We start from the raw sequence: 27,371 nt of genomic DNA on the forward strand, positions 1-27,371 counted from the left end.
GAACATATAGTTGGGAGTATGAATTCAACCATACGAAATCGGACAGCAAAGCCGACTCCAAAGTCTACAAGTCACCACTTGTTTTTGAGTTGCGGACAATAAAACATACAAGACCAAATTTGCCATAAGAGTGTATTTTATTCATCATATTTACAAAATGTTAAGGAGGATCTACTGCAGTCGGTCAACTGTGCATGTGCATTAGAACACATTTTCAATATCACACCAATACACAGTGATCTTCGCTGAACATGAGTCGATTATTTCCTTCTTACAGCCAATACATACCAACAGAAACAACATACATGCAGGCCTTCTGTTTAGGTCCAGTGCAAGCAACAGCATCAGAAGTTAAGAACAGTTAAAAGTGCCAAATAAACTTTTTGGTACAAATATAGTGGCTATTCACACTGTCTTAGTTACATGTATGAGTCCTGAAATGGGTATTAAAGCCAGTGTAAAAATCCTGTCCCCTGGAGAAAGTATCTTGAAGTTTCTGCCTTTAAAATTAGAATCAAAAGTTCCAAGGTCTTTGATATTCATAGCAAAGTGTTTACACCGACTGAAAAGGCGCCAAAGATAAATCTGTATGTTTTGTAATATTATAAGTGAACCTGGGGAAGAATGAAAATTCCTGGGGACAAGGATTTCTGTTACACTGTTAACTTTACAATAAATACAAAATGTTTTAATCCTCAGTGGTCAGTACATGAGGGAGGGCAGAAAAGTACAGCAACAGAATGTAGTCTCTGATGTAACCGTCTTGAGACTTGATTTACACAATTACACACAATACAACTTTATGTACAGATAATTATCATATTGTATTATTCACCAAAAGATATTGGCATTGAAGGATAAGAACATTTGCAGTGCTGGTCTTGAAACAGTTTTGACAAACAAATGCAGCACACAATGCACAGACTGAACTATCGCCAGACTGAGGATCACCTCCAACTAAACAACAACAGAAAAAGAGCCAACGATTTGACTATTGCAGGCACAAGGCTTCAGTTCCACCCATTAAGAATGATATTTGGACAGACCTTAGGAGCCTTCCGTCATTACTCCTTTTTCAATGTTGGACACATGGGCAACCTCATTGCATAAGAGTAGATGAGTAAATGCATGTGGGGACTGTTTTTAACACAGACAATTTTACTGGTCAAGATTACCCTTTTACAAAGCATTATTACCTATGACTCTTTTCCTCATGACTGACACAAACCAAATTCAGCAATTGTTGACATTAATACCCTACAAAGCAGAAATGGTCACCTGTGATGCTCAACAGTAACATTCTAAGTATGCTGGATAAAGATATGAAGTGCACATAATTTTTTTGTGAAGACAACATAGTATAAAAGTAGCGCAGTGTTATAGATCAATCTAATATACATGTAATATGCTTTGGATGCAGCTCCATCCTTAGGACCTGGTCGATTATTTTACTGATGTTTCTCCATACAATGGCTACCTAAATGTCACATCTCATCCACACAATAACTAATAATAACAAATTCCGACCATATTTACATTATTTCTATTATCCTGGTAAACATTAAGTTGTTTTTTTCACCACTGTGATCTGGGTTTTTAAGATGATTTAGGTGACTTCAGTAGTTTTGCTCCGAACTTGTATGATACACCTCATTTTTAAGTACTGTCCCGATAAACCATACATGTACATAGGCTGGTTCTGCACAGGCAATAAAGTGTCCCCTCCCCTCCCGCATCAATAGCATTCAGTATTCAACTTTGCAAGATGAAATGAAATTACAAAAGAGCATTTTTACTGAATTACCTGGCAAACCTTTTGTCATTTCATAGCGCAAACATGTTTTCTTGATGGTCGGGAAAAAGCAGTACTGATTAAGATCGTTTGTACATGTAAAGGATGTACACCAACTAAAGTGATGCTATTTTTGAGACAAAATGCCAAAAAAAATGTTCTAAAGCATCATTTAATTTTTATTCACCCATCACGTCCATCTTTGCCCATTGTAACCTACTGTACCTCCTCAATGATGTCTGATGCATGAGGACGATAATGCACACATACTACAGAACTCTTCCAGAAAAAGACGATACCTAGGTTTTAATGAAGCTTTAAAGATTACATAGCACGCATTTAGAATAGTTCGCAATACAGTTTATCTGCAAGACACTGACAAGATAAATCACAACAGATGAAATTTCCTTGATTTCCTTCGCTTCAATTTAAGATTTTGAACTGATGGCGTAGGCCTTCAAAGATACATGTACTGTGTCCACACTATATAGCCAGCTGAGAGGTGCCTTTACAAAAGGCCTGTCTTACGTGTAGTAGGCCTATGTAAAACAGACACGCCAAAACTGCCTAACAGAGTCAACACAGCCATACATGCATATCATCAGTAGATGCATTTGTTTCACGGATATGCCACATGTTGTGTTCTCATGCAGCATCTCACTCATGATCTTTTGATACAACTTTGATGATCTCCAATATTCAATACGAGACAAAAGAAGCACTGCCATTGAAAACCAAATTCTGACCCCCCCCCCAGCAAGTCCTATTCCTTGCGTTCTAATGAACACGTAATGAATGACTATACATGAAAGTAATAACTATCCCTCCTGACCAAAATCTTCTGTAAATTTCTGCAGTTTTATAAGATCCTGATCATTTACAGTGGGCTTTTGTGTATCGAGGGACTTCAGTACATCATTCTGAAACAAATAATAGGAACATGTCAGAGATTTTAAAGTCTCAGAGCTTGGATAAACAGGGAACAATATCATAATTGTGGTTTGTTAAGGTTTCCATCATACCCAGGAGTGGTAATAGTATACAAATAGCTATGTGCCGATGTAACCATCTAATTTGAAATGTTCAGGTTAATGAAATACTACTATACATCTTTAGTCTTTCGATAGATAATTCATACATTAAACAAATGTGCGTTGTGTATGACCACTTGGTTCACCAACAGGCTGCTTTGATGGTTGTAACGCCCTACAGACTATATTACCTACCATCGTGACTACTGGCTCCAGTAATTTATCCGACGGAACAGACGTCCAATTCATTTCTATTGCTCCATAATCTCCTGGGGAACATGGCGTCAACATATCATCATGCATGTCGAATGGCTCCATTGGCGATTTTCCTCTAACCTAAAATATCAGATTGGTACATATTGACTGATTCAGTTTTCAACATTCAATGGCATAGAAAACGTCAAATCACAAAAATATCCAAGACAATTGCAGCTAGAAAAGCCCTTGATTCATGAGGACACCTCAGAAATACATTTACTGCAACCCTACTGGCTGTTTTTCTTCTTCTGCGTTCAAATTAAACGTAACCATCATAACTTGTTTGCTGAAGGTCTTCGATGGTTCCCAACAATCCCGTCTTCAGTGATTTTACCACCAGCTGAACGAAAGTCCTGTCTTCATTTCATCAGTGGACAATCCAGCAGAATGCGTCCAGGCATTTTGGTCACCAAGTCAACATTTGTAGGGACCAGTTGAATAGAGCGCGAGTCTCCTCAAGTGCTGTTGTAGTCTGCATTGCCCTGCACACCGTCAATATGTGGAGACGTGGCCTTTTATTGACTTGGCCTTCTTTATCAAGTTTGCTAAAGCTATCTAAGGAATTGAGACCTTGATCGTTATTGAATATTCACCTTCTTGAAGTGTGTAGCAGTTTGAACCTTTCGTACTGGCTGCATCAACGCATCCCTCACGACTATACTAATATCAGCCCCAGAGTAGCCTTCACTTTTCTGACCCAGTTTTCGGTAGTCTTCATCAGTTAGAGTGCAAGCTGTGTTTCCTATATGAAGTTGAAACATTTTTGTTCTGGCCGGTGCCTCGGGGAGAGGGATATAAACCCGCTTCTCAAATCTGAAAAATAAACAGCTTACATGTAATGATTACTGCCAACTGGATGAAGCATTGTCCTTCAGCAAGAGTTGAGATGAGAGATACTTCCTTTAGGACACTGTGCACTGTCCTTCTATCTGAACCATAAACTTGTGTTTTTTATTGTTCATGCAAATTTCCAATAAACTATATATCTTTCACGATTGTAACTATAGCAAATTCGTTTTTCTAAAGAAGTAACTTGGCAAATTGAGGTGATTTGAAAAATACAAAAATATAAAACGCCTGCAAATATTTGTTGGTTGACCGTATTTGTGTACACTAGTAATTACCTTCTTCGGATAGCTGTGTCAAGACTCCAAGGAATATTGGTTGCACCCAAGACAAGAACTTTATCATTGTCAACACCAACACCTAGAGAAAAAAGAAATTATTCAAGGGAGCACGTCAAAATATTTTCAAGCAAAGAAGAATATTTCTCATTTAATTCAAATGGATTTATTTGTATTCTTATTGTTTGTCTATTCAACACTTTGAGCAATACATGGAATCAGACTCAAGCTAGCATTCCAGACTCCCAATATTTGGAAGGAATTCTTGACCTGACTATACTTGGAATACGAGATTACACAAAAAGAATTAGCTCACCTTGCATCTGAATAAGAAATTCAGTTTTTATTCTTCTAGCCGATTCAGATTCATTTTCACTTCGAGATCCACACAATGAATCTACCTCATCAATAAAGACAATGCTAGGTTTCCTCTCACGAGCAACTTCAAACAGTGACTTTACCAACCTGAAGAGGAAAGAATGTTTTACTTTACAGATTTTTCTGAAACTTAGGTTGCAGATGTCAACCATTTCTTATCGCCTAAGAACTGGACACCATGCTTGTGCCGGAGTTCCAACCCAACACCTGCCCATGCGCTTCAGGGTTGCCCCAACTTCTCAACCCAACAACGCAAGCCTCAGCCAGAGTGAGCAGAACTGCAGACCAAGCTGGATGAGCTTGCCCATACAGATGCCTTTGTGACTGAAGAAGAGTGAATATTGTCAAAGTGATAAAATTATAAGCCGCTGGCAAACAAATTTTGCACAAAAGCTTTCCGAGTCTGTAGAATAACAAAAGCATTGCTTACTTTTCACTCTCTCCCAGCCATTTGGATACAAGATCAGATGAAGACACTGAGAGGAAGGTAGAGTTGTTAGCTTCTGTGGCTACGGCTTTAGCCAGGTATGATTTACCAGTTCCAGGGGGCTGAAAGATAAAACACATTTTAAAATTTCAGTTAATAAATGAATAAAGAGGTACCAAATCTTGGGAGTTGACAGTCATTTGTTACAGATAATTTGCCTCTTTCCAGATGAGCACCTTGTGTGGTCAAGTAACTGAACTGGGCCAAGCTATGTTGTAAGAAATATCAGATGTGAGCCATTTTTTCCCTCCACAGCAAAGATTTCTCATTCGCGGTGGCCCATCAGCAAGGATTGGTGATCACTGGGACCTATGACAAATATCAAACTAGCGATTACCACTTTAACACACAAAGCAGTCTTCTTCTTGCTCATCGCAGCAATAATTGTCACAGGTCGTAGCAACAGAAATCACCTTGTTCGCGGGGTCCCTAAGATACTCACTCCATACAAAAGAATACCCCTCCATGGTGTCCTCTTCCCTGTGAAGAGATGAGGGAATTTGATTGGTAGGATCACAGCCTCTTTAAGCGCCTCCTTTGCACCTTCTAGACCTGCCACGTCATCCCATTTCACGTTTGGTGTCTCAACAACGATCGCACCTAGAAACAAAAGGATATTCATTCATCTCTAAGATAAAACACATGGTCAAGAACACATTAGTTTAAGGAAATTATCAAGCGGGCTGTCCTGGGTTGTCTAATCAAGACAATTTAAACTTAATACCTGAGCATTCGTATCAGAATTGAAACTAGAATTGTCAGTTGAGTCTTAGCAGACTCTGGAGTCTCCGCCTCATATGCACACAGCCATGCATGTTGACAAAAACAAAACCCAGATTGACTTCTTAGTTCATGGACACCCTCGTTTTATCGATGTTTTGCAATGCATTGTCGTGTTCATGTACATATGAAGCTTTCACCTGGGGACGAGAGTTTGCTGGAATAATTTCTTGAAGAGAATAATACCCTAATACAAAAGTCTCAGCCGATGGCGGAGACTAATAAGTCAAGAATGTTGGAGAAATGAATAAGGAGTCCCCATACTTGACAAACTCTGGGCAAATTTTTTCTTTTCATCATTGTCTGAATCACTGTCGCTTTTGTCACCAGATGACGCCCTGAAAGGAAAACAGTTATGATAACACCTTTTTTCCAAATAAGAATAAAGAATGCCAACAACAGTGACATTTCCATTGTCAGGCATATGTTTGTCGACATATGGCATTACTCCCCTGCCAACAGTTGAAGGGGAGAGGGTTGAAACACATCCAATTGTGATCGAAAATGGCATGAAAATTATTTTTCAATCTTATGGTCTATGGTAACAGTTTTATTTATGCTTCACAAAATGTCAATAAAAAACTACCAACAATTAAGATCACATTCAAACTTACTTTTTATTACTGTTTTTAGCACTGCTGGGTTTAGAAGGTCCATCTGTGCTCTTTTGCTTTTTGCCTTTCTTTCCTCCGATATATTTTTTAAGTTTCTCGGCTCTTTCCATGTATTGGGCACACTTTTCTCTTACTGATCCTTTAGACTTATCTCCCAAACAATCATCTAAAAAAACCAATTGGATGAAAAATAGTACACAAATTTTCCAGCAAGAGGCTTGTAACAATGAAATGTCTTGTCCTATTCAAATTTTTACAAGCCATTGATTGCAAATGGGTTAAAGTTTTTTTATGCTTTTCCAAAACTCTAATTTCTTATAAAATGCTGATGAAGATACACGTTCTGTTGTGTCCTAATCAAGGCTACAAATGCCCTCTAGGTCTATAGCTTGTCTTCCTTGACATCATGCATTGCATGAGGTAACCCCAAGAAAATGAACAGTGCATATGATTTCTCACTGTTCTTGTTCAGCCCTCAGATTCCCCGAGAAAATACATATTTGCCACTTAAATTTGCAGATTTTCTGGGGAGGGCCTACAGACCCCCTCATTTCCAAGATCACATACTACTGTCGACTATTAAACATTTCTGGATCTGTATATTAGTTTATAGTAATATTTGTCCCCAGCCAAGAAACTCACATTTGAGAGAATGTAAGAAATAATCTAATGCATGTTCATAATGCTTCAGGGCTTCTTCATAGTTGCCATTCTGATCCTCTTCTGTTGCTTTCTGGACAAGCTCTATTGCTTTCTGAAAATGAGAAAAAATATAACACACAAGTAATTCCTGAGAGTACCGTACTTAGAATAGATTCTGAGACATAGCCTGGTCAGACATTCAGGAATTTATCAAAGCAATCACAATCGATATCCACCAGTCAGATTGCACAGTTGAAGGCCACACCACAACAAACAAACCAGAGTAGTAAAGAAAAGACTGCGTGGTTAGGTCTTATACCACAGATTCTTTTTTGTTCGGTGTGCCTATATAGGCCTAGGGTGGTTTCAAGTGACATGATTACCAACAAACATGACTGACCGTGAAAACACTTTATATGTTTTGGCTGGCCTCTCAGAGAGGCCAGCCAAAACATTCAAAACAGTCTCTGCTCATCAATGCATTAGATTTAAGATTAGCTTCGGCGCCTCAAGCTCCTCAGCTCAGGCATCACTCTATCCATCAGGCATCATCTCCATCACGGTCAAACGATGATGTCTATGTAGTGAATAGAGTGCGATTCCGGGCAATCAAAAGTGTATCATAGTCATAATGCGGTCATGTTATGGTTGTGTCCATCCACTGAAGTTACACACTTCAATCAACACAATCAATGCATTACATACAGCATGTACAGCATACATGCACGATCAAGGAAATAAACAATCTCGCCAACATTCTTCATCTTTTTCATCGTCTTGATACAGAAGACTGCGTCGACTGAAAATAATACAAATGACATCAATCGATAGTTTATATATTCAAGATTCAAACCTAACCTTTAAAGTCTCTGTCGACATTTTAATCGACCCAACCTGGACGTTTAAAGAAGAAAAATTGATGTGTTATTACCCCACTTGGGGAAAATGGAAGTAAATGTGACGTCAACGTCACATGCGGTCTCCTACGCAGCTCTGGAACTAGATCTATCGATACTTCTTTCCATGACTCTGAAAACAAAGGCAACCATTAGAGAGGTTTAGATTTTGATCTGAGGACGAGAACGCGAACCAGGTGATTTTTCTTTCTGGTTGACATCAAGTTAAATTCATTGTATTCTTTTGTTTGTGGGCATACCATACAAAATGAGACGAGGTTCCAATGTAGTTTATTCAGGTTGCGTGTCAATCAGGGTCTATAGATTGGCACCCCCCCCCACACCCGTGATCAAAAGCAGTCAGAGGAGTTTACACATTTTTATCTGGTTGGAGAACAAGGTTGGAGAATGAGTCATATGCCTGGTTCCCAGCCTCGGAGTGAGGTCAGGAGCCCAGACTACAGTGCATTTGTGCAGTTCATTGTACAGTGAAGATCTATATCAAGGATCTATATGTCAATGTGCTGACTGACTGCAATCACCACATGCATGCGGGCTCTGGTTAAGCAGGCCTGATTTTATCCTTAAATTCATCATATAGAAGGTATGCCGAGCTCTTCATCTGGATTGTGAATGATGTTTGGAACTGATGTGTGATGTGTGGTATTCCTTATAGTTATGGGTATCCCGATGCTGTCACGGTCAGATGTTTTGGATGGACGTCGTGACACACAGTGCCGAGTGACACACACACGTAACAATACATAATAAATAATACATGTAAACATGGTAAAAGTAAAGATGTACACTATGAGTGACTATGCATAACATAGGTATGTGACAGCAGGGTGATTGAAAGCCTATTCACTAAGCCTTTCTGTCTCTCTCAATCAAAAAAGCAGTCGGAGACCTGACGGTGTGATGATGGCAGGTCTATATGATTGATAAATCAGATAATGTTTCGACTTCGTTGCCAAAAGACAGATTTGTATTAAATTTGACGTTCCTTAGCGAATTAAGGAATTAGGACATGATGCCACTAAGTTGTCATGTGACATCATAGAAATAATAGCATTGAATGGCGCAATTGTTGATGTTATTACCTGCTGACCGACTTTCAAATGTGGTCTTTTGATTAAGCTTATCATCTCTTGTAGAACATCATGACAGGGCGTGGCCGCGGCGTGAGGGCCAAAAAGATTCAGAAGCCAAGGCCCCTTAGGAATCAATCTTCAACTGGAGGAAATAGTCATGATGGTGAGTACCCTTGCATGTATTTCATTTCACAACAACAAAAGAACTTTTTGAATTATGAAATATGAATAACTGGTATAATAATGAATTACTGATAGTATGATGACATGAATACTGGATATTATTTCATTGAGTGATTGACCTTAGCATATTTGCTACCTAAAACTCATTCACTGTATGATGTTGTTAAAGTTCAATGATTAAAATCTCACTATTTTCTATGTAAAAGCCAGGTCACCTTACCTAACCTTAGCAAAAAGCCACAAATGATTTACTTGGGTGTTTTTCTGTGTCAGGTGGTGATTGTGGAGGAGATCTGAAGGAGATAATGAACGATATTGATTCATTCATCTGGAACCAGGAGAAGATGAGCAGGATTTCAGAGGTTTTAGCAAAAAGGGGGCCAGAATTTGAGAAGAATTGTCCAGGTATGACTATGAATATTTAAAAAAGCTTCTTTTTCCTGTTGAACAGGCTTATTATTACTCTATCTGTGTGAGGGATGGAGGGGGGTTACCATTGAGGTCATTGCCCAAAACAGACTTGGCAAAAAACAGAAGTGACCTTCCTGTCATTGTTCCTGGGTTGCAGTGGTGTCGTCTGATCTGTGCTGTTCACTGAAGCTTTTGCTGGGCTCTCAACTTACATCTAGAGTAAAAAAAAAGAACTACTATCAAGGTAAAACTTTCTGGTAATTTTTTTTAGATGATATGAATGCTCTCTTCAACACATTTCGTGAGGCTATTCGCAGCAGCCATGTGACACCAATGATCCGATGCCTTCTCCTGGGTGTCTTGGAACAGCGAGACCAGAAGTGGGGCCAGTCCATCGATCTGATGGAATACTACGAAAAGAAGAAACATGACCTGGAGAACTTCAACGTCAAGGCTTTACAGGTATGGAAGCATACTCATGGGTTAATATTCTTTAGGGGAGATCAGTGGCATAGTGGTTAGAGCACCAGGCTCACAATCAGGAGGTCACGGGTTCAGCTCTTGATGCATCGTTGCTGCTTTGTTGTTGTGTCCTTGAGCAAGGCAATTTGAATTGGCTTTTTTCTCTCAACCCAGTAAATGGGTACCCAACTAGCACGAATCAATCAATCCTTCATCATCTTTATTGCACTTGCAGGCAAGAAAAAGACCAATTGAACCCAAATCATCTCCTCCTTCGCAGCCCACGCAAACTCTGCAACAGATCCAGAATCTCGATGACCATGTCCAGAATCATGTGCATGATCAAGTGACGACGGAGGATATTAACTGGGAACCCGCGGTACAGAATCTCTCCTTGCAGTCTGATGCCTCGTCGGTCTCCAGCATCGAAAACATGGATGTCCACAACGGTTACAACTCTGAAGTGGGTCATATAGGCAGCCATCGAGCGCGAGGGAGGGGGTCTCGGAGGTCCTCCCGGTCAAGTGAAGGCTCCCTTAGGAAACAAGATGATGAGGACATGCCAGTAGTTGGCCAACCCTCATCTCGGACATCAATGAAGTAAGTATTGACGCTGAATTAGCTGCTCTTGTTACCTACAGAATTAGATTAAAATTTATGTGCTGTGAAGTCTTGATTACAGATATGTAAGCTGTATTTGTACAATCTATTTATGCTATTAGAGTTATAAGCCAGCAAAAGGCAATAAATTTGAAATTACTCCCAATTTTTCTCTGTAGGAGTGAAGTCGATGATGTGTTCGATAATGTAAATAGTGCGGAAGAAAAGCCACCTGTTGCTGCACCAAGCGCTGAAGAGGGCCATGGAGACAGTAGGAAGGAAGCTGAGACCACCCTGCAGGTCGCTGGGGAAGTCGTCACCATCTCATGTCTCAACCAAGTGTTGGCGAATGTAAGCATTCTTTATTTGTTTTTAAAATTTCTAAAGGGTAATGGCAGGATGAAGGAAGAAGTATAGAAGAGAGTCCAAGGTTTTCCACATTTTTCTGATATATTACCCTGGCCTGGTTGTCAGTAACAAGCCCAAAAAATGTGACGAAGGGGTTGACTGGTTGTATGCGACAGGACTTTTTCTTTTTGATGGGTTGTAAAATACGTTCACTGAGAACTCGACCCAAATCTTGCATCAATTTGGTGTGAACAAGATCAACATTGACTGCAGCGTTATCTCTTCCAATTCCTTCCTCTAGGGTGTACACAAGTTGATCCTGCGATACAGGAGCGCACTTGAAAAGTTTCTGATTGATGGCGTCCTGGACACCAATGCTGAACAGAGGTTGTACGGAGGTCAGGGTTACTACTTACCAAAAAGGGTGCGCACTTCGTCATCAAACGGCTATGAGCCAACAAGAGACAATGTTTGTAATAGTCGATATAACTACCAGTCGCGAGATTCTAACTATCAGTCACGAGATTCTAACTACCAGTCGCGAGATTCAAACTACCAGCCACGAGACCAAAACTACCAGTCACGAGATTTGAATTACCAGTCAAAAAATCGTAACTTCCAGTCACGCGATTCTAACTATGAGTCACAAGAGCGCAGTACCAAAAGAGACACCCTGGACACGGCTTCTTACAGGGATTCTGATGACATTGCAAGCCCTCAGTACCCGTTTTCCAACACCCCTGTTGTGGCCAAGTTGTCTGAGGCAATTGAAGGCTACAGGGATAAGAAGAAAGAAGATGTGACATATGACGCTGGACTTGATTTGGTAGCGATAAAGGAGGTGGAGAGAGCATCGGGCCTGGTCAGAGATAACATGGGTAAGTTAGTAGCTGTCTGAATACATGCAGTTCTTTTGATAAAATCGGTGTTCAAAATTAACATTGATTTCTTGTCTGTAGCCATTGTTTGTGGTTTTTGCCTCCACATCAACCATTGAGCCTAAAAACTTCAGGCCTAATGCTGCTGCATAGGAGTGCCAGTACATAAAAGTATCTGGCTCAGAGCTGTTCATAATGATACATGTATTACTCATAAAATTATTGATCAATGTATTTCGTACTCATTAAAACTCTTACTTCTTTTCTTGCAGGATATTTGCATTCTCAAGATGTGATGCGTCAGCCAATCATACCAACAAGCTCCCTAGCATATGTGGCCAAAATCCAAAATGAACAACCTGGTGGTCCACTTAGTCCCAGGGAACGTAGGGCTAGTTTCTCCAAAACCAGTCGGAAGTATTGGTGTAAAGTAAAACAAGAATGTAAGTTGGATTTGAATTCAAATTTTGTTTTTAACGAGAATTGCAGTGAAGGGCATTTAGTGTACTTTTTAAACAAGTTCTCATACAAAATGGCTGCATTGGAAGATAAAGATCAGACTTAAACTATCCTTATCATCACAATTTATCTTTTTGTTCCAGCTCTAGTCAAAGATGGTAGTGCCGGTACTATTATAACCTATCCAAAGGACTTTCTTCTATTCTGTGGTTCTTCAGCAATCGCAACCAAGCCTCCGTCGTTCTGTGATTGGGAATTGGTCATGGAAAATAACAAACAAGTCTGTCTTGAAAAGGTGAATTTAACTCTCATCTATGTCATCTCCATTATCCTTAGTTGCGATATGTTTCAAAGATATATATTTATTTTAATTCCCAAGAAAATATAGTTAATAGAGTCAACTGTACCAAATTGCAATGAGTTTCCCATTGGGTGGAGGGTCAAGGCAATGATTATGGCTTCTTAGTGTAAGCCTTAGTGTACCTATTCTACTGGAAGTAAATATTTTTTAGCTGTTTTGTATAGCTCCCCATTTATGAATGTGCTTGTCTCCATGGGCTACTATACTTATGATGGTCTCATGTTTCACTCTTCAGGTGAGCAATATGGAAATAGCCATGAGAATCTTCAACTTTAGCACTTGGCAGCCGAAAGAATTCTCTGGACTCCGCAGTTCAGTTGTTCGAGATAATAACGCATCTAGTCATCAGAGAGAGTATCCTCTGTCAGCAGACAGTACAAAATTCTCCAAACCAAATTTCGGGGGTTATTCTCGCAGCAGAAGTGTTGAGGAGTCCACAAGCAGCATGAGACCTTGGGATATTGGCAAATCTAGCGACCCTCAAGAATCCATGCGTGAATCAAGCCAGCGAAATCCTGATTGGCCGCAGCCAAGTAGACGATATTCAGGGTCTGATGTGACTAGACAGAATTCATGGTCAGACACAAATAGGCAGAATTTGTGGAACGACTCGAGCAGGCAAACTTCGTCTGGTTTTGGTCGACGGGAATTCCACTTTAACTTCCCTTCCAGTTCCGTTGAGAGAAAGGAGTTCAATTTCGGGAAGAGCTATGGAACTTCTACCAACAAGTTTTCAAATTTCGACTCTGTTTCCGAAGCAACTTCAAATGAACTTGGTCTTCTTCTGGAGGAAAATACTCGTCAAGACCACTAACAGGATGATAATGACCTCCATCTAAACATTATGTTATTGCTCAATACAAAGGCATATTTCACTGCATCTCTACTAGAGACTGCAGGGATAATGTACTCCAAATTCTCATGGATGAGAATCATCCAGATTTATCCATTTGACGTCCCGCTTTCATGCCTGTCATGCTGAAATAGCGCACAACCGAATATGAGATTATAACTCCATAAATATACTACGGTACCGCTTATATTTGCCTGCAACACTCTCAAATAATTTACTTGTACCAGTTTTGTTGTAAAGTCTTTCATCATCATCATCATTCTCATAATTTTTTTTAAATGCCTACCTTTTCTTCGCCTTATCCCTTTTTGATATCTTTCATTTTGTCAACACATTAGTCCACTTTATACTTATATGCAACTTTATATGCATCGTTATAACACCAACAGTTGATTTTGATAATTAACACTGAATGTATGAGAACCACATGACACTGATGTCTCAACCTAAAGTTGTCTCTTTCATGCATTTTATCTCCAGTTACTGGTGTAATGGTTGATTGTGAATCCCTTGACAATCCAATCATTAAACTTACGTTAAAAAACCATCCTTAGGATAGGGTAGAGTACACCATAGAAATTAGTAGAGTAGATATGATATTTTTCAAAATTCTTTCCTCTATACGTATGCGCTGAATTTTGCCATTACTACAGATATTGTTTTCTGCTGTTTAAACATGTTGGGACCCGCTGTTAAAGAAAGGGTAAGTTTATGTCTATATTGGCAGTTATTTTCATTCAAGATGCAGGATATTAATCAGTTGTCACAGCAACAACCGGTGCTTGTCACAGACACCTTCAATGAACCCTGCAGATGAGGGATTTTTGTCACACGGAATCATTATTGCAGGTCACTGTGATATGGAAATTGCCTGTTTACGGCTGATGCATTGCTATGTTAAAGATGGCAGCCAATACCGACAGTCTCTGGCCATATTGACGAACTTCAGGTGCCAACATGCTGTACAAAAATTCTATTGTGGTTATAATGTGTTGTTATAATTATATTGTATAGTTGATCTATGTCATGCGAATCTCTTCACATGTAATTTTTATTTGTCAGCATTTGATGAGAACCAGTCATATGTCAAAATTATATTTCTTATCAGCGCACATTTTTATAGTTGCACACTTCCTGTCTAGAGGGAAGTACGGTGCCCTATTGGAAATATGCCAAAATTTATATGTAACCATTCCATTATGGACTCGGAGACCATTATCCTTTCTACACAGGGAGTCTAGTGCAATACGCTTGTAATGGCTTGAAGAGACCACTTACATAACCATTCTATTTTCTGTTGTGTCTGAAAGCTACGGGGTAGCAAAGTTAGTTTTGTTTCCTGTAGAGCCCACATACAAAGTATGTGAGGAATTTATTGCTTTTTTCACTGTCTGCCATATTCTGAAGATCTGACACTCATTAACCAAATTTAGGTCAAAATGACCTACTTTTTAAGTGGATGTAGGTCAGTGTTACCTATCCCAATGTTGGTCATACTTTGTGATGTTGTCACTGTAAAATAACCAAATGTATGTCATGGAGTCATCTTAACCAACATCTACCAAAGCTCACTGGCCCCTGGCTGTTACATCTATAACATGATATCCATTGAAAATGTAGAACAAATACATAAGAAATTTCTTCAATTCAAAAGTCATGATTTAGTTGAGAAATGATAACCTGTAAACTGCTTGCTTTCTCTCTTAAAGTGCAACCTTTGGTGCCTGTCTGGGGCCGACGACACCTTCCATTCCAGTCCACAGCTTGGGGATACCGTAGTAGACAGAAGTTAGGACCTACACTACAGTGTGGTACACATCAATTCATGTGTCACACATGTGTGTCCTCGTATTTGACCCTTCAGCCTGAATTGGTGCAATAGTGTTGTACAATATATCATCCATTGTGTTCATTGTCTCTAATAAAACCTTTTGTACATTTTTGAAGATTGATACTTCTTGTTTTTTTCAAGTTGTTCACTGGGAAGTTTGTTAAAACTTATATAAGGGAGATCAGTGGCATAGTTGTAAGAGCGCCAGGCTCATTCAGGAGGTCATGGGTTAAACTCTCCGGAGGATAACAGCATTTATGTGCCATTGGACAAGACACCCAACACTACATTGCTTCCCTTGACCCTCGCTTGCCTGGGGAATTAATCTGCGATGGACCAGCATCCTATCCATGGGAGACGGAGTGATGCTCCCAATCCCTTAAGAGTTTGCCAGTTGTTTTGTACCAGGTACAACCCAACCAGTTGTCAGGAATCGGTAACTTGACGAACTGTCCTGTACCAAGTACCATACTGGGAACAAAGTATGCCTTGCCTGATGTGACAATCTTCCAGGGCACAATCACAGGGCAACTCTAAATGGTTGTGCCAACTAACCATGGTTATCCAGGAATAATGCAACAATCCAAATCATCAAAGACTTTCAAACGATATGATATGACGGTCTTAGAAACAAACCAAGAAGCTTCAATATGTAATTGATATGGTTTATTAACAAAGTGAGTACAAGAACAATGATGTGCAAGATATTTACAATGCATATTTACATTACATATGAATAAGAGCATCATGATGCCAACCAAAACCAATATGGACCCATCTAAATTTGGAAAAACCTGGACCAAAAATATGTCATATCAATGTCGATTCCAGATCTTAATCATGGGAGCGAAGAGCTAAAAGTGCACTTCTAGAAGCTCCATAACCGTGGCAAGCAGGTGCAATTACATGTATCACAAGAGTCGTCCAATTAGTAACAGTTAAGTGTCAAGTCGCTGTGAAAGTTCAAACCCACAAGAGACACTTTGATTTTGGGATTAATAAGAATGCAGCTTCCTTTTCCTCTCAACGTTGATTGTTTATGTTGAACGTCGACCCTCAATTACGCATGTCGGAGGAAAATTTTGTTTTTTTCTCAGTTGTCAGGTGTCGTCACACCAAGCTGAAGTAACAGATCCTTCGATTCATCATGTGCCTGCAAAATGTTTATTAGATAATAAAAACAATGGCTGACGAGAAATATACTTATACATATAAAATCAAGTCCTGGTGTCATAAACTTAAAAACAGACAAAATTCTATTCGATTTGTATCACCATTGCCACCCAAGACATGTCATATATCGGATATACATGTATGCTGGTAAATGTAATGAGGTGAGCTAAGAGGATTACTGCCAAAACAATTCTCTGCAATCTTTTGAAAATTACTCAGATTTCTTGCGATATCCATCGTCAAATTTTTTGCTGGGATGACCCATGCAAAAAAATTTCTTGCACATGAAACTTTCCTGTCTTGCAGGACTAAAGTGCACTCACCTTCTGATCGTGTATATTCTTGACAAGGTAGTTCCTTGCCTTTATCAGATAAGCAATGGCTTCTTCTTTCTTGGATAGTCGCATATAACACTTGCCTATCATCAGGAGATTTGTACTGTAGAAGTTAGGTTCAACTGGAGTGGGATAAGAAAATATTAAGTTCCAGCAGTCTGCAAACTTTCCGGATTTCCGACGATAGTGACAACCTTCAACAGATAAACTATGATTTGCGTCATTTTTCCTAGATTATTGGTATAGTGATGTGATATCAATTCCAAAGCAAGGCGTGTGTGAGGTACACGCATGCATACATGCATACATATAGCTTATCCCACCACAGCTAACCAAGACATAGAAATGCTCACTTTTTTCAGCCTTGAGAAATAGTTCAAGAGCCTGAAAAGAAGAAATATCATGCAATTATTAAAGCACAGATATGATTCTTCAAGAGGGATAACATTTGACAGATTTATGGTCTTAGTGTAAACAATTTTCGGGGATAAAAACTTCAAGCCTCGTGGGAGCTACAGGATTTCATTTTAACTTTTGTGACTGTCATAGTGCGGAGGTCAGGAGGACAAACTATTCTCTGGGGGGGGGGGGGGGGGGTACCTCCTCATATGTTGATGCAGGTGGAGTAGCAAATACCACAGATGCTATCTTCCGTTGGTACCATGGTAAATCAGCAAATAAAAAGTGCCTGAAATACAAATGCCATGATTAAAGAAACAATGTATAATATGGTTTGCCTTTGAAGGGAGAATATAAGGGCGTGGTAGTGGGCGGAACAGATTATGTTGGGATTACTGATGCAAGCTGGAGTCGCTAACAGCATTCTACTGTTTACTCGGATCCCAAGAACGATATTCCTCCGAAGAGTGCACTACTTAAAAGGACTGACAACTGAATACATCATTTAGCTGTGGCTGGTACCCTCCTCAGAGTAAACTTTGTCAGGAGCAGCAACACTGATCTGTGGATGTAACTGAAAACATTACAGAAGATGCTTACCAATATCCCAGAGTATGGACGGATGTTGCATCAGTGGGATTAAGTTCCACAGCTTTCTGAATCATGAGAAAAAGTTACATAAGTTACAGGGAAACATCATAGCTTAAACCAGAATACAGCAAAACGACAGAACACTGATCTAATTACTAAAAATATGTTCATTTTATCATAGGATGATTTCTGACTAATCTATGAGCAAGTGATCTTCCCTGAGCTTTAGACTCTTGTTAAGAGCCTTACCACCGTATTGTGGAAAGGGTTATGTTTATATTTTTGACCATCGCTCACCTCGAAGTGCTCTTTCACAATATACGAGTTTTCTATTCTTTTTCTCGTCCCCTCGTATTCACCTACGATATCCAGAAGTATGGCATACCACTGAAACAAGTCAAATAAGAAGGGTTAATCTTCGATTTGAAAGTAAATCTTTGACGACATGTCAAATACTTGCATTGATAATACGATCAATCTCATCCATGTGATTTTCAAATAACTACAACTCAGGAGTTTTTTCATATTCTACAACAATTTGGATACTTAACTATCTTAAAAAAACGTACCTTATGGACAGCAAAGTTCTTATCATCCACTGTCATGGCTTTTAGAATGTGTTGATAGGCTTCATACATGAATTTCTTCTTTTTTTCACTGTCCTTTGCATGCTGACCCTGTTCATATGCCGCCCTGGCCAGTCGCCACAATGCCTCCGCATTCTCACAAGTGGCGTGCTGTATCAGCAATGCATACAGCTCATCCATCTTGTTTTCACTGTAAAGTTCATCTGCTTTGTCGATGACAATCTGACAGGCATTTTTCGGCTTTTCTGAAAAAAGCAGATATCAATTAGTAAGTTGTGGATTAGACTTTAGAGTCTCTCCATAATGAAAGGGCCACGGGCACTAGATACGACTCTCTTGACCTTCGATCTTAGAATGAGATCGCCCACGGATCTTGTCATTCGAGTTCAATATTTAGAATATCTTAAAAGATTGACAAAGAGCATGCTATTGCTGGCAGTGAACAGAGCAGAGTCGATGAAAACACTATTTCTTACCAGGTTCACTTTTTGTGCTGGACCACAAAGTGAATCCCCTTAGTGCTGCAAAGCCAGGAACTAGGACAACACCTCTTCGTATAAATTGCCTCCATTTCATCAGGCTCTAAATAAAATCAATCATAAAAAATCAATACCTATTCAACCTCTAAGTTACTAAAATAGTATGATAAGCATGCCAAGTGTCTGAATATTGATAAGCAGAAATGACCCACAATCACGAGGATTGCCAACTATATTTCGACCTCCTATGTTCGTGACTGGAGGTAGCGGGCCCTACCCTCGGAGGTTGGGACATAAGCAATGCCACTACCAACTTGGCCTGCCAGCGCCAGTTCATGAGTTATGACTTTGAACGAACCCTTGTGTTTAATGATATATTGGGCCATGATATTGCGCCATAGACTACATGACCTAGGGAATAATCATAAACTATGATATATCAAAATGATCGTAAGCATACCATCCATGTGCTATACCGATTATTTATCGGATAGCTATTTCTGAAACGACAATATCGTGCAAAAATTTGACGTGAAAAACTCAAAAATCGTCCAGCAGACGCCATTTTGTATTCGGACGGGTTGGTTCAAAATACCTGGATGTGATTGGCATTGGCACGGATTATGCTATTAGCTGGCATTTCCAGTGATCTAGTTCTCTTGGGTTGAGTAGTACCGAGATACGAGGTATTTAGTCATCATTAGTCATTAAGGGATAGTGTGACGTCAGCTGTTGGCGCCGTCCTTATGATGTCCACAATCGGCCTTCAAAAGGTACACACCTCGCTGCCCGATCTACCATGATTTATCAAGTCCAATTGTGACGACGGGGTAACAAAACACACAACTACAAATTGTAATCAAACTCTTTTTAATTAAAGAAACTATTTCTGATATTTACAAGACACTAACACGGATCAGACATCTATTGGCATCTGCTGGGAACTAATCAGCAAATGCCTGTTCACCAAGAAGAAACTCAGACATAGATTCTAATTCAATGATCTTTACAATGTTTTTACTTGTTTGACTCAATAATACCTTAGCACCGGTTCACAGTATGTTGGAACAAAGTTAGTCTATACAAACTGATTTAAAGCCCCACAGTATTCATTGAACTTCAGCAGAACCAGACCATGCTGAAGTCTGCTTTGCAGACCCCTACTTCATTTGAAAAAATTTGAAAGCTGAAAATTAATGATGAATCAAAAAATTTCCATTGTGTAGACTGATATACAAATACTGTAAATGCCAAATTTGTGTGCATAATATCTGCACCCTGGTAATTTATCATTTCTATTTACTTGAGCCACAAGAAAGTATAATGAACATGAATGGTGTACGCCTTTAAAGTTTAAGCATGTGCCTAGTGGACATCATTTACATACTGCACATTTTTGACGCCGAATACCAGTGGAGCTTTAAATCATACATGGGAAGGGTTCAACCCTCATTGAATGGAATGATTCATAGATAATGTTGAAAGTCAGGAAGAACTGTACGGCGCCCTCACGCTTCACCTTCGATCACTTTCACCTCTGCTGCAGCCTCAACTGACGGATCTTTAGAAGAATGTCCCTTTTGTCTAGTCAGGCTCTCGTCCGTCTTACTTCGCTGTCTACTTGTAGCAGGCTTGGGTCCGAAGTAATCATCAGAGTCATAAATTTCTGGTGGCACGTATCTTGTTTTCGTCTCTGGTTTAGGAGATGCTTTTTTCTGTTAACACAATAAAGGTAGATGTCATGAGAAATGACATGTCGTAACTTGCCCTTTGTCCCCTGGACAGGCAAAAGTTGATGCCATGTTTCACCAGTTTAAAAACAGTATGACAAGATGGTTAGTAGCTGGGATACTATTTCCATTTATACCAGGCCTAAGAGTGATAAAAGACAGAAGAGCTTCCAACCCTCTTGTCCAAGCATGGAATTACAGGTGCAGTATATCCACTGTCGGTAGCGGCAGGCAAAAAGCAGCATTAATCATCCATGACGTGATGCAGGTCAATTTAGACTAACTTCTAAATTGAGGGAAGCATTCCTAGGTAAGAGAAGTAAAATGGGCTTGGTGCCTTGTTCAGGGACATTTGAACAGTGAAGTTCAGCCAGCTAGCAATAACTGATTATTCCTAGTACTTACACTGAATGGTAAAGAAAACGAACTGAGCATCTTTTTGACAGTACTAAATGATCCCATATCATCTTCAGCTTTATTCACATGCTCCTCCAGCACAGACACGTTCTCCCTGACCAAGGCTACAAACGCCTGAAATGGAGATGACAACAGTTGAGACAAAAGAACATCCATGATGTGACTGCAATGCCAGGAAAAGGTAAAGATTTTCTCTCAGCCCTTATTTGATGATTTGGTCGATAAAATTCTCAAAATGAAAATTATTTTGATTATTATGAGGGGGAAAGAGGGTTACTGTCAAGACCCCATTAGAAAAAACTCAACCCTGCTCCCCGATAAGCAGTTTTGATGAATCCTAACACAATCCTTTGCTCATCTTGAATCATACTAAAGTTGTCTATCTCAAATACAAATAGAGATTTTCAGCTCATCCCAGCTTCATGAAAGAGATCATTCCACCTCTTTTATGTCTCACCTCCAGCTGATCTATTTTCTGAAATATTCCCTGCATCTGGAGAGACTTCGCGTATATTCCTGGCAGGGTTTTATTCAAGCAGAGGGACGTATCACTTCGAATCTAGAATCAAACACAAAACACATCTTTTCATGTTATTCACCCACTTCTAACAATATCATTCAAACAACACATGAGCATTATACCACATTGCACTTTGAATTAGAGTTTAAATGATTGTGGGATACAACATCAACATGTTCAAAGGTGAATTATTTTGGATTTAACACTCTGAGAACTTGTACAGTTACTTCAGAATGATGTCGATTTCAGCAAATCATTAATTCAGCAGTTTGTTAGATGCAGTATTGATCTCCCTATACCTGCAGATCTGCTTCGAGCAACACTGTCTACCTGACCAGACATTCTATAATAAACCCCACTCAGCTGATATCAGTGTTGAAGAAGTCTGAATAGTTACCAAGTCAACAAGTCCACAATATTCATCCAGTCTCGTCAACATCTCTTCAATACTCTCATCAAATGATTGTTTCTGAAATCATAGAATTCAAGAAATTTATGAATAAATATCAGACAAGTTTATTCAACTCGGACAAGCGCATTCATGCAGCAGAGACAGAGGTGTTGCATCCATTTTTGTCAGTTTCAACATAGTATTTGCCGTCACGACGTGTTTTCAGAGTAACCTTTTACCCAAATGAAGAGCACTAGTAGCAGCTACAGTGAGCATTTCATTGGACACGGATGGTTTTTGGATCTGGGACACCCGCTCCTTAAAAAAATTACGGTATTGTGATCTGTCCATCCACTCACAGCGACTAGGCCTAGAGTATGCCACATTTGTGCACATCTCTCATCAGCAGCTTTGGACAGGGCATTACAGTGTTACTGTTAGGTCTACTCACTGACAGCATAGCCATGTCGATCAGACGATCACAGACCTAACATTTGTCATGATTTGTGTGAAATTGTGGGGGCAACAAGTACCTCTATTGGTGTTTCAAAGTTAAGATAATTAGCGTAGTCATCAGCCAACTCAGCTATCACCTCTTCATTGGAGGGAAACGTCTCAGCGTCATTATTTTCAGCGGTTTCTGGCTCTGCCAGCACTGTTTCTCTGCCTTCTTGTAGTTCTTCATCCATTTTGCAATCACTTCCGGGTTTGAATTCGAAATGTTCTTGACAGAATGTAACAAATTTTGATGAAGGGTTTTCTCAAATTAGAGATAAAAGCTGTAGTAACATTTTACAAACTGGCATGTATCAACTAGATCAATTTATGTTCCTTCGAGAAAGTTGTAAAAATTATCATAATTAGGTGTAATTATTTGCAAATGTTTCAGATCATGTCTTATTTTATTTGATGTAATGGCAAAGCCTCGATTCCACTTCGAAACATTGTATCCCGTTACACTACTGGATGTACGTAAACTACCTACTGTACATAACAGCTTAGGAACGAGGTGAAAATGGATGGCAACAAATCTAAACAAACTTTATTCATTGTCAATTTGTTGTTTTCTACTGAAAATCTTTGCTTCTTGCTGAAGTGACTTGCCAATCATTAAATGGCAAAGTGAGGACAAGGCAAACAAATGCTGATTGGGGCGTGGCAAGTGGAAATGGCTAGGCAATGTTACTACTGTCATGTTTTGAGCTTACCTGGTAGTGGTATAGATGACTTGTCAGTCTTGTGTTTTGGCCATTAAGCCTTAGGCTGGTTCAGTTATCTCACATAACAAGTTGACTTGCATAATAGGACGAATTTCCAAGATGCTGAAAAGGGAACCAGTTCAGAATCCGCTCTTCACTGAGCTCTTCAATGCCGTCCAAGCGGGTAATTGTAAAAAAGTCCGCTACATGATAAAGACAAAAAAGGACAGGATCAATATCAATGCCAAGGATCAGAATGACCCTTACAAACGTACGGCCCTTCTTTATGCAGCTGAGGATAATAATCATGAGATGTGCTGCATTCTTCTCCGGGCAAAACCAAATGTACCTGACGTCAATGCAGAAGACGAGTCTGGAAATCGACCAATCATGTGAGTAAGCCAAGAAATGGTTAAGAAATACCACATAGGGAGAAGCATGGTAGTGTAACTTTCAAGGGGAGGAGCATGTGGATGGCTCTGGTGGCATGCAAGGAAGGGAGCATGTAGATGGTCGTGGAAGCATGGTGGAGATTGATGAATGTGGATGGCTCTGGCAATGTTAAAAGGGAGAAGCACAGGATGCAGTGCTAGTGGTGTGCAAGGGGAAGACGATGTGGTTGACCATTTGTTAACATGCTAGAGGAGGGGCATGTGGATGGTTGGGTAATGTGCTTGGGAAACAGCTTGTGGAGTAGTCCTGGCGGTGTGCAAGAAGAGGTGCAAGTTGTTTGCCCTTATCACATGCAAGGGGAGGAGCATGTGAATGGCCCAAATGACATAAAAGGGAAGGAGCATTTGGATGGGCTTTTCTTACTGCTTATGACTGATTGCTCTACAATTTACTTTTGGGGCTTTTCAGATGGGCAGCCAAACACAAGAGTGCAGAGTTGGCTGAAGTGTTGCTGGAATCTGGCAAGTGTGATGTGAACTACCTTGACAGAAACTCAGGTGAGAATCTTATCACCTTTCTATTTTGAAAAAAACACACTCTAGTAAGAGTGATCTATTGCAGACCAACTTGAAAAGTAAATCCCCAACTCCTCGATTCAATGCCTCGATGTTATGTCTACTCTTACTCCTGTTGGTTCTCCAGGTGTTGTGACCAAATTCCTAGCAAGAAGACCACCAATATTCCAACAAATGCATTCTAATCATTGTCTCATTGTCTTTCTAGGATGCACACCCTTGTATACTGCTATCATGAGCAACCATGCTCCTCTCTGCAGAGTCTTGGTTCACGCAGGGGCTGATGTTAATCTCCGACAACTAGGAGTCGTCGACCCTGTCGGAGAAACACCACTGATCAAGTAAGTGCAAAGTTAAACCCCAGCGAAATCCCACTCGGATGACTATAAACAGCTAAGACCCTCAAACTCAAGTCCTATCTATTGGTACCGGTAATAATTGGCACCAAATTGACATTGCACCGATACGCATCAACACTTAAAAGTGATTGCCAAGGATTGCATGTTCAGCAGTCCCCTTAAGCATGTCTTGAAGTATTTTGGTCTCTAGCTGATAGGTTGTGACTTTGTCTCCACCATGATGAGCGAGAATTGGTTTGGCACGTTTCAGTTGTTTCTTACTTGTCAAAATTGTAATTTCTGATTTTTTTTCCCTTGTATTTTATGCATATTTCATTTGTTTACTTCCAGAGCGATCCAGCTCAACAACATTGAAATCTGCGACATGCTGATGAACTCATTATGTAACATCAAAGCTCAGACAAACGATGGACTCACTGCCCTACACTATGCTGTCGCTTACCGTCGATATGACATCGTGGAGCTTCTATTAGAGTCGAAGATTACCATGTATGCTAAGTCACATCATGGTGTTACTGCCTTGTCTGTTGCAATCGACCATCACTTGCCCCTCATGGTGAAAATCCTCATCGAGTTCGGTTACAAAATAAGTCGGAGATACGCATGGGGCGAGACTCCTTTAGACCAAGCCATTAATCTCCATAGCGAGGAATGTGCAATGACGCTAGTCCACTGGGGATGTCCGATCGTACAAAAGGCAAAAAACAAACCTTCCTATTTCTATAGCGCAGCAAATGAAGGAATGTTGAACCTTGTTCGTCTCCTGATCTCAATGAATCCATTATTTCTCAACGAGGAATGGGTACAAAAACAAAACATTATGTTGGCACTTTACAAGAAGCCGTCATTTTGTCAATGGTTGGACGAAACACGGCGACAGCCTCGTCGGTTAGGCGACTGGTGTCGGGCGAGAATCTGGAAATATCTCGGTAAAAATGGACCATACAAAGTCAAGCAACTCTCTCTGCCTGCAAAAATCATTGATTTCCTTAGTTTTAGTGAGTATTTCCATGACAGAATGTATGACAAGAAGACTTTAGATATTGCGGAGTGTCCATTTGATTGCCCGGTGACCTGCCTCAGGAAACAGTGTCCTCCCATTGATATACTGCCATCGGATGATACAGAATGAGAACAAACATGATACATGAATAGTGTACGTTTTCAGGACAATCTCTCTAATATTAGACACCCTCTCAATTTGAGACCATGATCTTGGACCCAAGTTCATAATTTCTATGCAATTCAACTTCTATAATCAGGCCACCTCAAGGACACCATTCGTCGGATCTAAAGGTGTCATCAATAGAGAGGTTCCTCTGTAGATGATTGTGTTGGAATGAGTAGGCCTTTTTCTAACCAGCTGGCAGAGTCAAAATAAATGTGACATCAACATTTTTTTTGACATTTAGAAAAATTCGTTAGAAAAAATTATTTTGGGGTTAAACTTTTTTTCTTCATAAAAAAACTTAGCCTGGTACCACTGGCCACCGTCAGACGACGCTGTATTGACGGGACGGACGGAGTGGCGCTCGTTGTTGAACGGAAAAAATGTTGAACGAAAAAAATGTTGCCAAGAAAAAATCTTGATCGAAAATAAATGTTGCAGTAAAATTTTGTCAAGATTTTTTTTTTTAAATTGCGTGGAAAATATTTTTAAGTACGGAAGCGTATTAGTGCCAACAAAAAAACTAAAAAACTAACTCATACGTACGACTTATTATCGCATTCGTTTGACTTTTTGACTCATACGTACGACTTGTTATCTCATACGTACGACTTATTATCTTATACGTACGACTTTTATCTCATACGTACGACTTATCATCTCATACGTACGACTTATTATCTCATACGTATGAGATATTATCTCATACGTATGAGTTATTATCTCATACGTACGACTTATCATCTATGAGATATTATCTCATACGTATGAGATAATATCTCATACGTACGACTTATCATCTCATACGTATGACTTATTATCTCATACGTATAAGATATTATCTCATACGTATGAGTTATTATCTCATACGTACGACTTATCATCTCATACGTACGACTTATCATCTCATACGTACGACTTTTATCTCATACGTACGACTTTTATCTCATACTTACGACTTTTATCTCATACGTACGACTTATTATCTCATATGTATGAGTTATTATCTCATACGTATGAGTTATTATCTCATACGTACGACTTATCATCTCAAACGTACGACTTATCATCTCATACGTACGACTTATCATCTCATACGTACGACTTTTATCTCATACGTACGACTTATTATCTCATACGTACGACTTATTATCTCATACGTACGACTTATCATCTCATACGTACAACTTTTATCTCATACGTACGACTTATTATCTTATACGTACGACTTATCATATCATACGTACGACTTTTATCTCATACGTACGACTTATCATCTCATACGTACGAGTTATTATCTCATACGTATGAGTTATTATCTCATACGTAGTTGAATACATGTAGACTCTCAGTCTCGCCACCAGAGGGCCTCCGCTACGCTACGCGTATAGCCGCCATTTTGATTCTCACCACGTGCGCACCGATTTTTGCTTGTCCTGTCGATCGGCTCTTATTAACTCAGCATCTGTACAGTTTGGTAGGTATTGTCAGTCCAGATGGCCAGGTCAATATGAAGAGAACGCCCAATAATATGAAGAGAACGCCCAATATTAATATTGTCTCTCAGATACCT

At 39.7% G+C, this 27,371-nt stretch overlaps 5 protein-coding genes across 7 annotated transcripts; 2 read left to right on the forward strand and 3 right to left on the reverse strand.

The window, feature by feature from the left end:
• Positions 1 to 118: 118 nt before the first annotated feature.
• Positions 119 to 8,053, reverse strand: LOC135496377 (vacuolar protein sorting-associated protein 4B-like). Its single transcript, XM_064785675.1, has 11 exons — positions 7,965 to 8,053; positions 7,107 to 7,218; positions 6,465 to 6,630; positions 6,115 to 6,188; positions 5,513 to 5,670; positions 5,014 to 5,132; positions 4,522 to 4,670; positions 4,206 to 4,287; positions 3,675 to 3,894; positions 3,019 to 3,159; positions 119 to 2,712 (listed from the first exon to the last, which is right to left on the reverse strand). Exons 1-11 carry the CDS (start codon positions 7,983 to 7,985, stop codon positions 2,611 to 2,613), a joined length of 1,344 nt encoding a protein of 447 aa, XP_064641745.1. The 5' UTR covers positions 7,986 to 8,053; the 3' UTR covers positions 119 to 2,610.
• A 481-nt stretch (positions 8,054 to 8,534) lies between these two features.
• Positions 8,535 to 15,574, forward strand: LOC135496376 (uncharacterized). 2 transcript variants are annotated; one of them, XM_064785673.1, is made up of 10 exons: positions 8,535 to 8,606; positions 9,160 to 9,259; positions 9,553 to 9,684; positions 9,962 to 10,152; positions 10,388 to 10,752; positions 10,932 to 11,103; positions 11,402 to 11,978; positions 12,251 to 12,421; positions 12,581 to 12,732; positions 13,034 to 15,574. In XM_064785673.1, exons 2-10 carry the CDS (start codon positions 9,166 to 9,168, stop codon positions 13,610 to 13,612), a joined length of 2,433 nt encoding a protein of 810 aa, XP_064641743.1. In that variant the 5' UTR covers positions 8,535 to 8,606; positions 9,160 to 9,165; the 3' UTR covers positions 13,613 to 15,574. The 2 variants fall into 2 exon arrangements, with proteins under 2 accessions (XP_064641743.1, XP_064641744.1); XM_064785674.1 differs by having other exon boundaries at positions 10,553 to 10,752.
• A 559-nt stretch (positions 15,575 to 16,133) lies between these two features.
• LOC135496378 (regulator of microtubule dynamics protein 1-like) lies at positions 16,134 to 19,609 on the reverse strand. The gene is made up of 9 exons (XM_064785676.1): positions 19,507 to 19,609; positions 19,044 to 19,149; positions 18,550 to 18,812; positions 18,278 to 18,367; positions 17,990 to 18,045; positions 17,591 to 17,678; positions 17,344 to 17,374; positions 16,979 to 17,112; positions 16,134 to 16,635 (listed from the first exon to the last, which is right to left on the reverse strand). Exons 1-9 carry the CDS (start codon positions 19,507 to 19,509, stop codon positions 16,576 to 16,578), a joined length of 831 nt encoding a protein of 276 aa, XP_064641746.1. The 5' UTR covers positions 19,510 to 19,609; the 3' UTR covers positions 16,134 to 16,575.
• A 296-nt stretch (positions 19,610 to 19,905) lies between these two features.
• On the reverse strand, positions 19,906 to 22,893 carry LOC135496121 (biogenesis of lysosome-related organelles complex 1 subunit 4-like). Of its 2 annotated transcripts, none has more exons than XM_064785259.1 (5): positions 22,698 to 22,893; positions 22,111 to 22,182; positions 21,651 to 21,752; positions 21,182 to 21,307; positions 19,906 to 20,761 (listed from the first exon to the last, which is right to left on the reverse strand). In XM_064785259.1, the coding sequence occupies exons 1-5, from the start codon at positions 22,791 to 22,793 to the stop codon at positions 20,555 to 20,557; spliced, it is 603 nt and encodes a 200-aa protein (XP_064641329.1). In that variant the 5' UTR covers positions 22,794 to 22,893; the 3' UTR covers positions 19,906 to 20,554. The 2 variants fall into 2 exon arrangements, with proteins under 2 accessions (XP_064641329.1, XP_064641328.1); XM_064785258.1 differs by having other exon boundaries at positions 22,638 to 22,873.
• A 164-nt stretch (positions 22,894 to 23,057) lies between these two features.
• LOC135496120 (ankyrin repeat domain-containing protein 29-like) lies at positions 23,058 to 26,207 on the forward strand. The gene is made up of 4 exons (XM_064785257.1): positions 23,058 to 23,695; positions 24,165 to 24,253; positions 24,480 to 24,612; positions 24,961 to 26,207. The coding sequence occupies exons 1-4, from the start codon at positions 23,424 to 23,426 to the stop codon at positions 25,760 to 25,762; spliced, it is 1,296 nt and encodes a 431-aa protein (XP_064641327.1). The 5' UTR covers positions 23,058 to 23,423; the 3' UTR covers positions 25,763 to 26,207.
• Positions 26,208 to 27,371: the final 1,164 nt, after the last annotated feature.

The sequence above is a fragment of the Lineus longissimus genome, chromosome 11 (assembly GCF_910592395.1).
Source record: "Lineus longissimus chromosome 11, tnLinLong1.2, whole genome shotgun sequence".
In the NCBI taxonomy this organism is placed as follows: domain Eukaryota; kingdom Metazoa; phylum Nemertea; class Pilidiophora; order Heteronemertea; family Lineidae; genus Lineus; species Lineus longissimus.

Excerpts from the sequence above, each read along its gene's own strand:
- LOC135496377 (XM_064785675.1), bottom strand. The coding sequence starts at position 7,985 with ATGTCGACAGAGACTTTAAAG. Across the intron at positions 6,189-6,464 it reads GCTAAAAACAGTAATAAAAA|GGCGTCATCTGGTGACAAAA; the intron begins GTAAGTTTGAAT and ends TTTTCCTTTCAG. Across the intron at positions 4,671-5,013 it reads TGGCTGGGAGAGAGTGAAAA|GTTGGTAAAGTCACTGTTTG; the intron begins GTAAGCAATGCT and ends TTTCCTCTTCAG.
- LOC135496376 (XM_064785673.1), top strand. The coding sequence starts at position 9,166 with ATGACAGGGCGTGGCCGCGGCGTGAGGGCCAAAAAGATTCAGAAGCCA. Across the intron at positions 9,260-9,552 it reads TGGAGGAAATAGTCATGATG|GTGGTGATTGTGGAGGAGAT; the intron begins GTGAGTACCCTT and ends TTTCTGTGTCAG. Across the intron at positions 10,753-10,931 it reads TCATCTCGGACATCAATGAA|GAGTGAAGTCGATGATGTGT; the intron begins GTAAGTATTGAC and ends TTTTCTCTGTAG.
- LOC135496378 (XM_064785676.1), bottom strand. Across the intron at positions 18,368-18,549 it reads AGAACTTTGCTGTCCATAAG|TGGTATGCCATACTTCTGGA; the intron begins GTACGTTTTTTT and ends GACTTGTTTCAG. Across the intron at positions 17,375-17,590 it reads CTGCATCAACATATGAGGAG|GCTCTTGAACTATTTCTCAA; the intron begins GTACCCCCCCCC and ends TCTTCTTTTCAG.
- LOC135496121 (XM_064785258.1), bottom strand. The coding sequence starts at position 22,793 with ATGGATGAAGAACTACAAGAAGGCAGAGAAACAGTGCTGGCAGAGCCA. Across the intron at positions 21,308-21,650 it reads AGAAAATAGATCAGCTGGAG|GCGTTTGTAGCCTTGGTCAG; the intron begins GTGAGACATAAA and ends TCTCCATTTCAG. Across the intron at positions 20,762-21,181 it reads CGTTTTCTTTACCATTCAGT|AAAAAAGCATCTCCTAAACC; the intron begins GTAAGTACTAGG and ends TTGTGTTAACAG.
- LOC135496120 (XM_064785257.1), top strand. The coding sequence starts at position 23,424 with ATGCTGAAAAGGGAACCAGTTCAGAATCCGCTCTTCACTGAGCTCTTC. Across the intron at positions 24,254-24,479 it reads CTACCTTGACAGAAACTCAG|GATGCACACCCTTGTATACT; the intron begins GTGAGAATCTTA and ends TTGTCTTTCTAG. Across the intron at positions 24,613-24,960 it reads GGAGAAACACCACTGATCAA|AGCGATCCAGCTCAACAACA; the intron begins GTAAGTGCAAAG and ends GTTTACTTCCAG.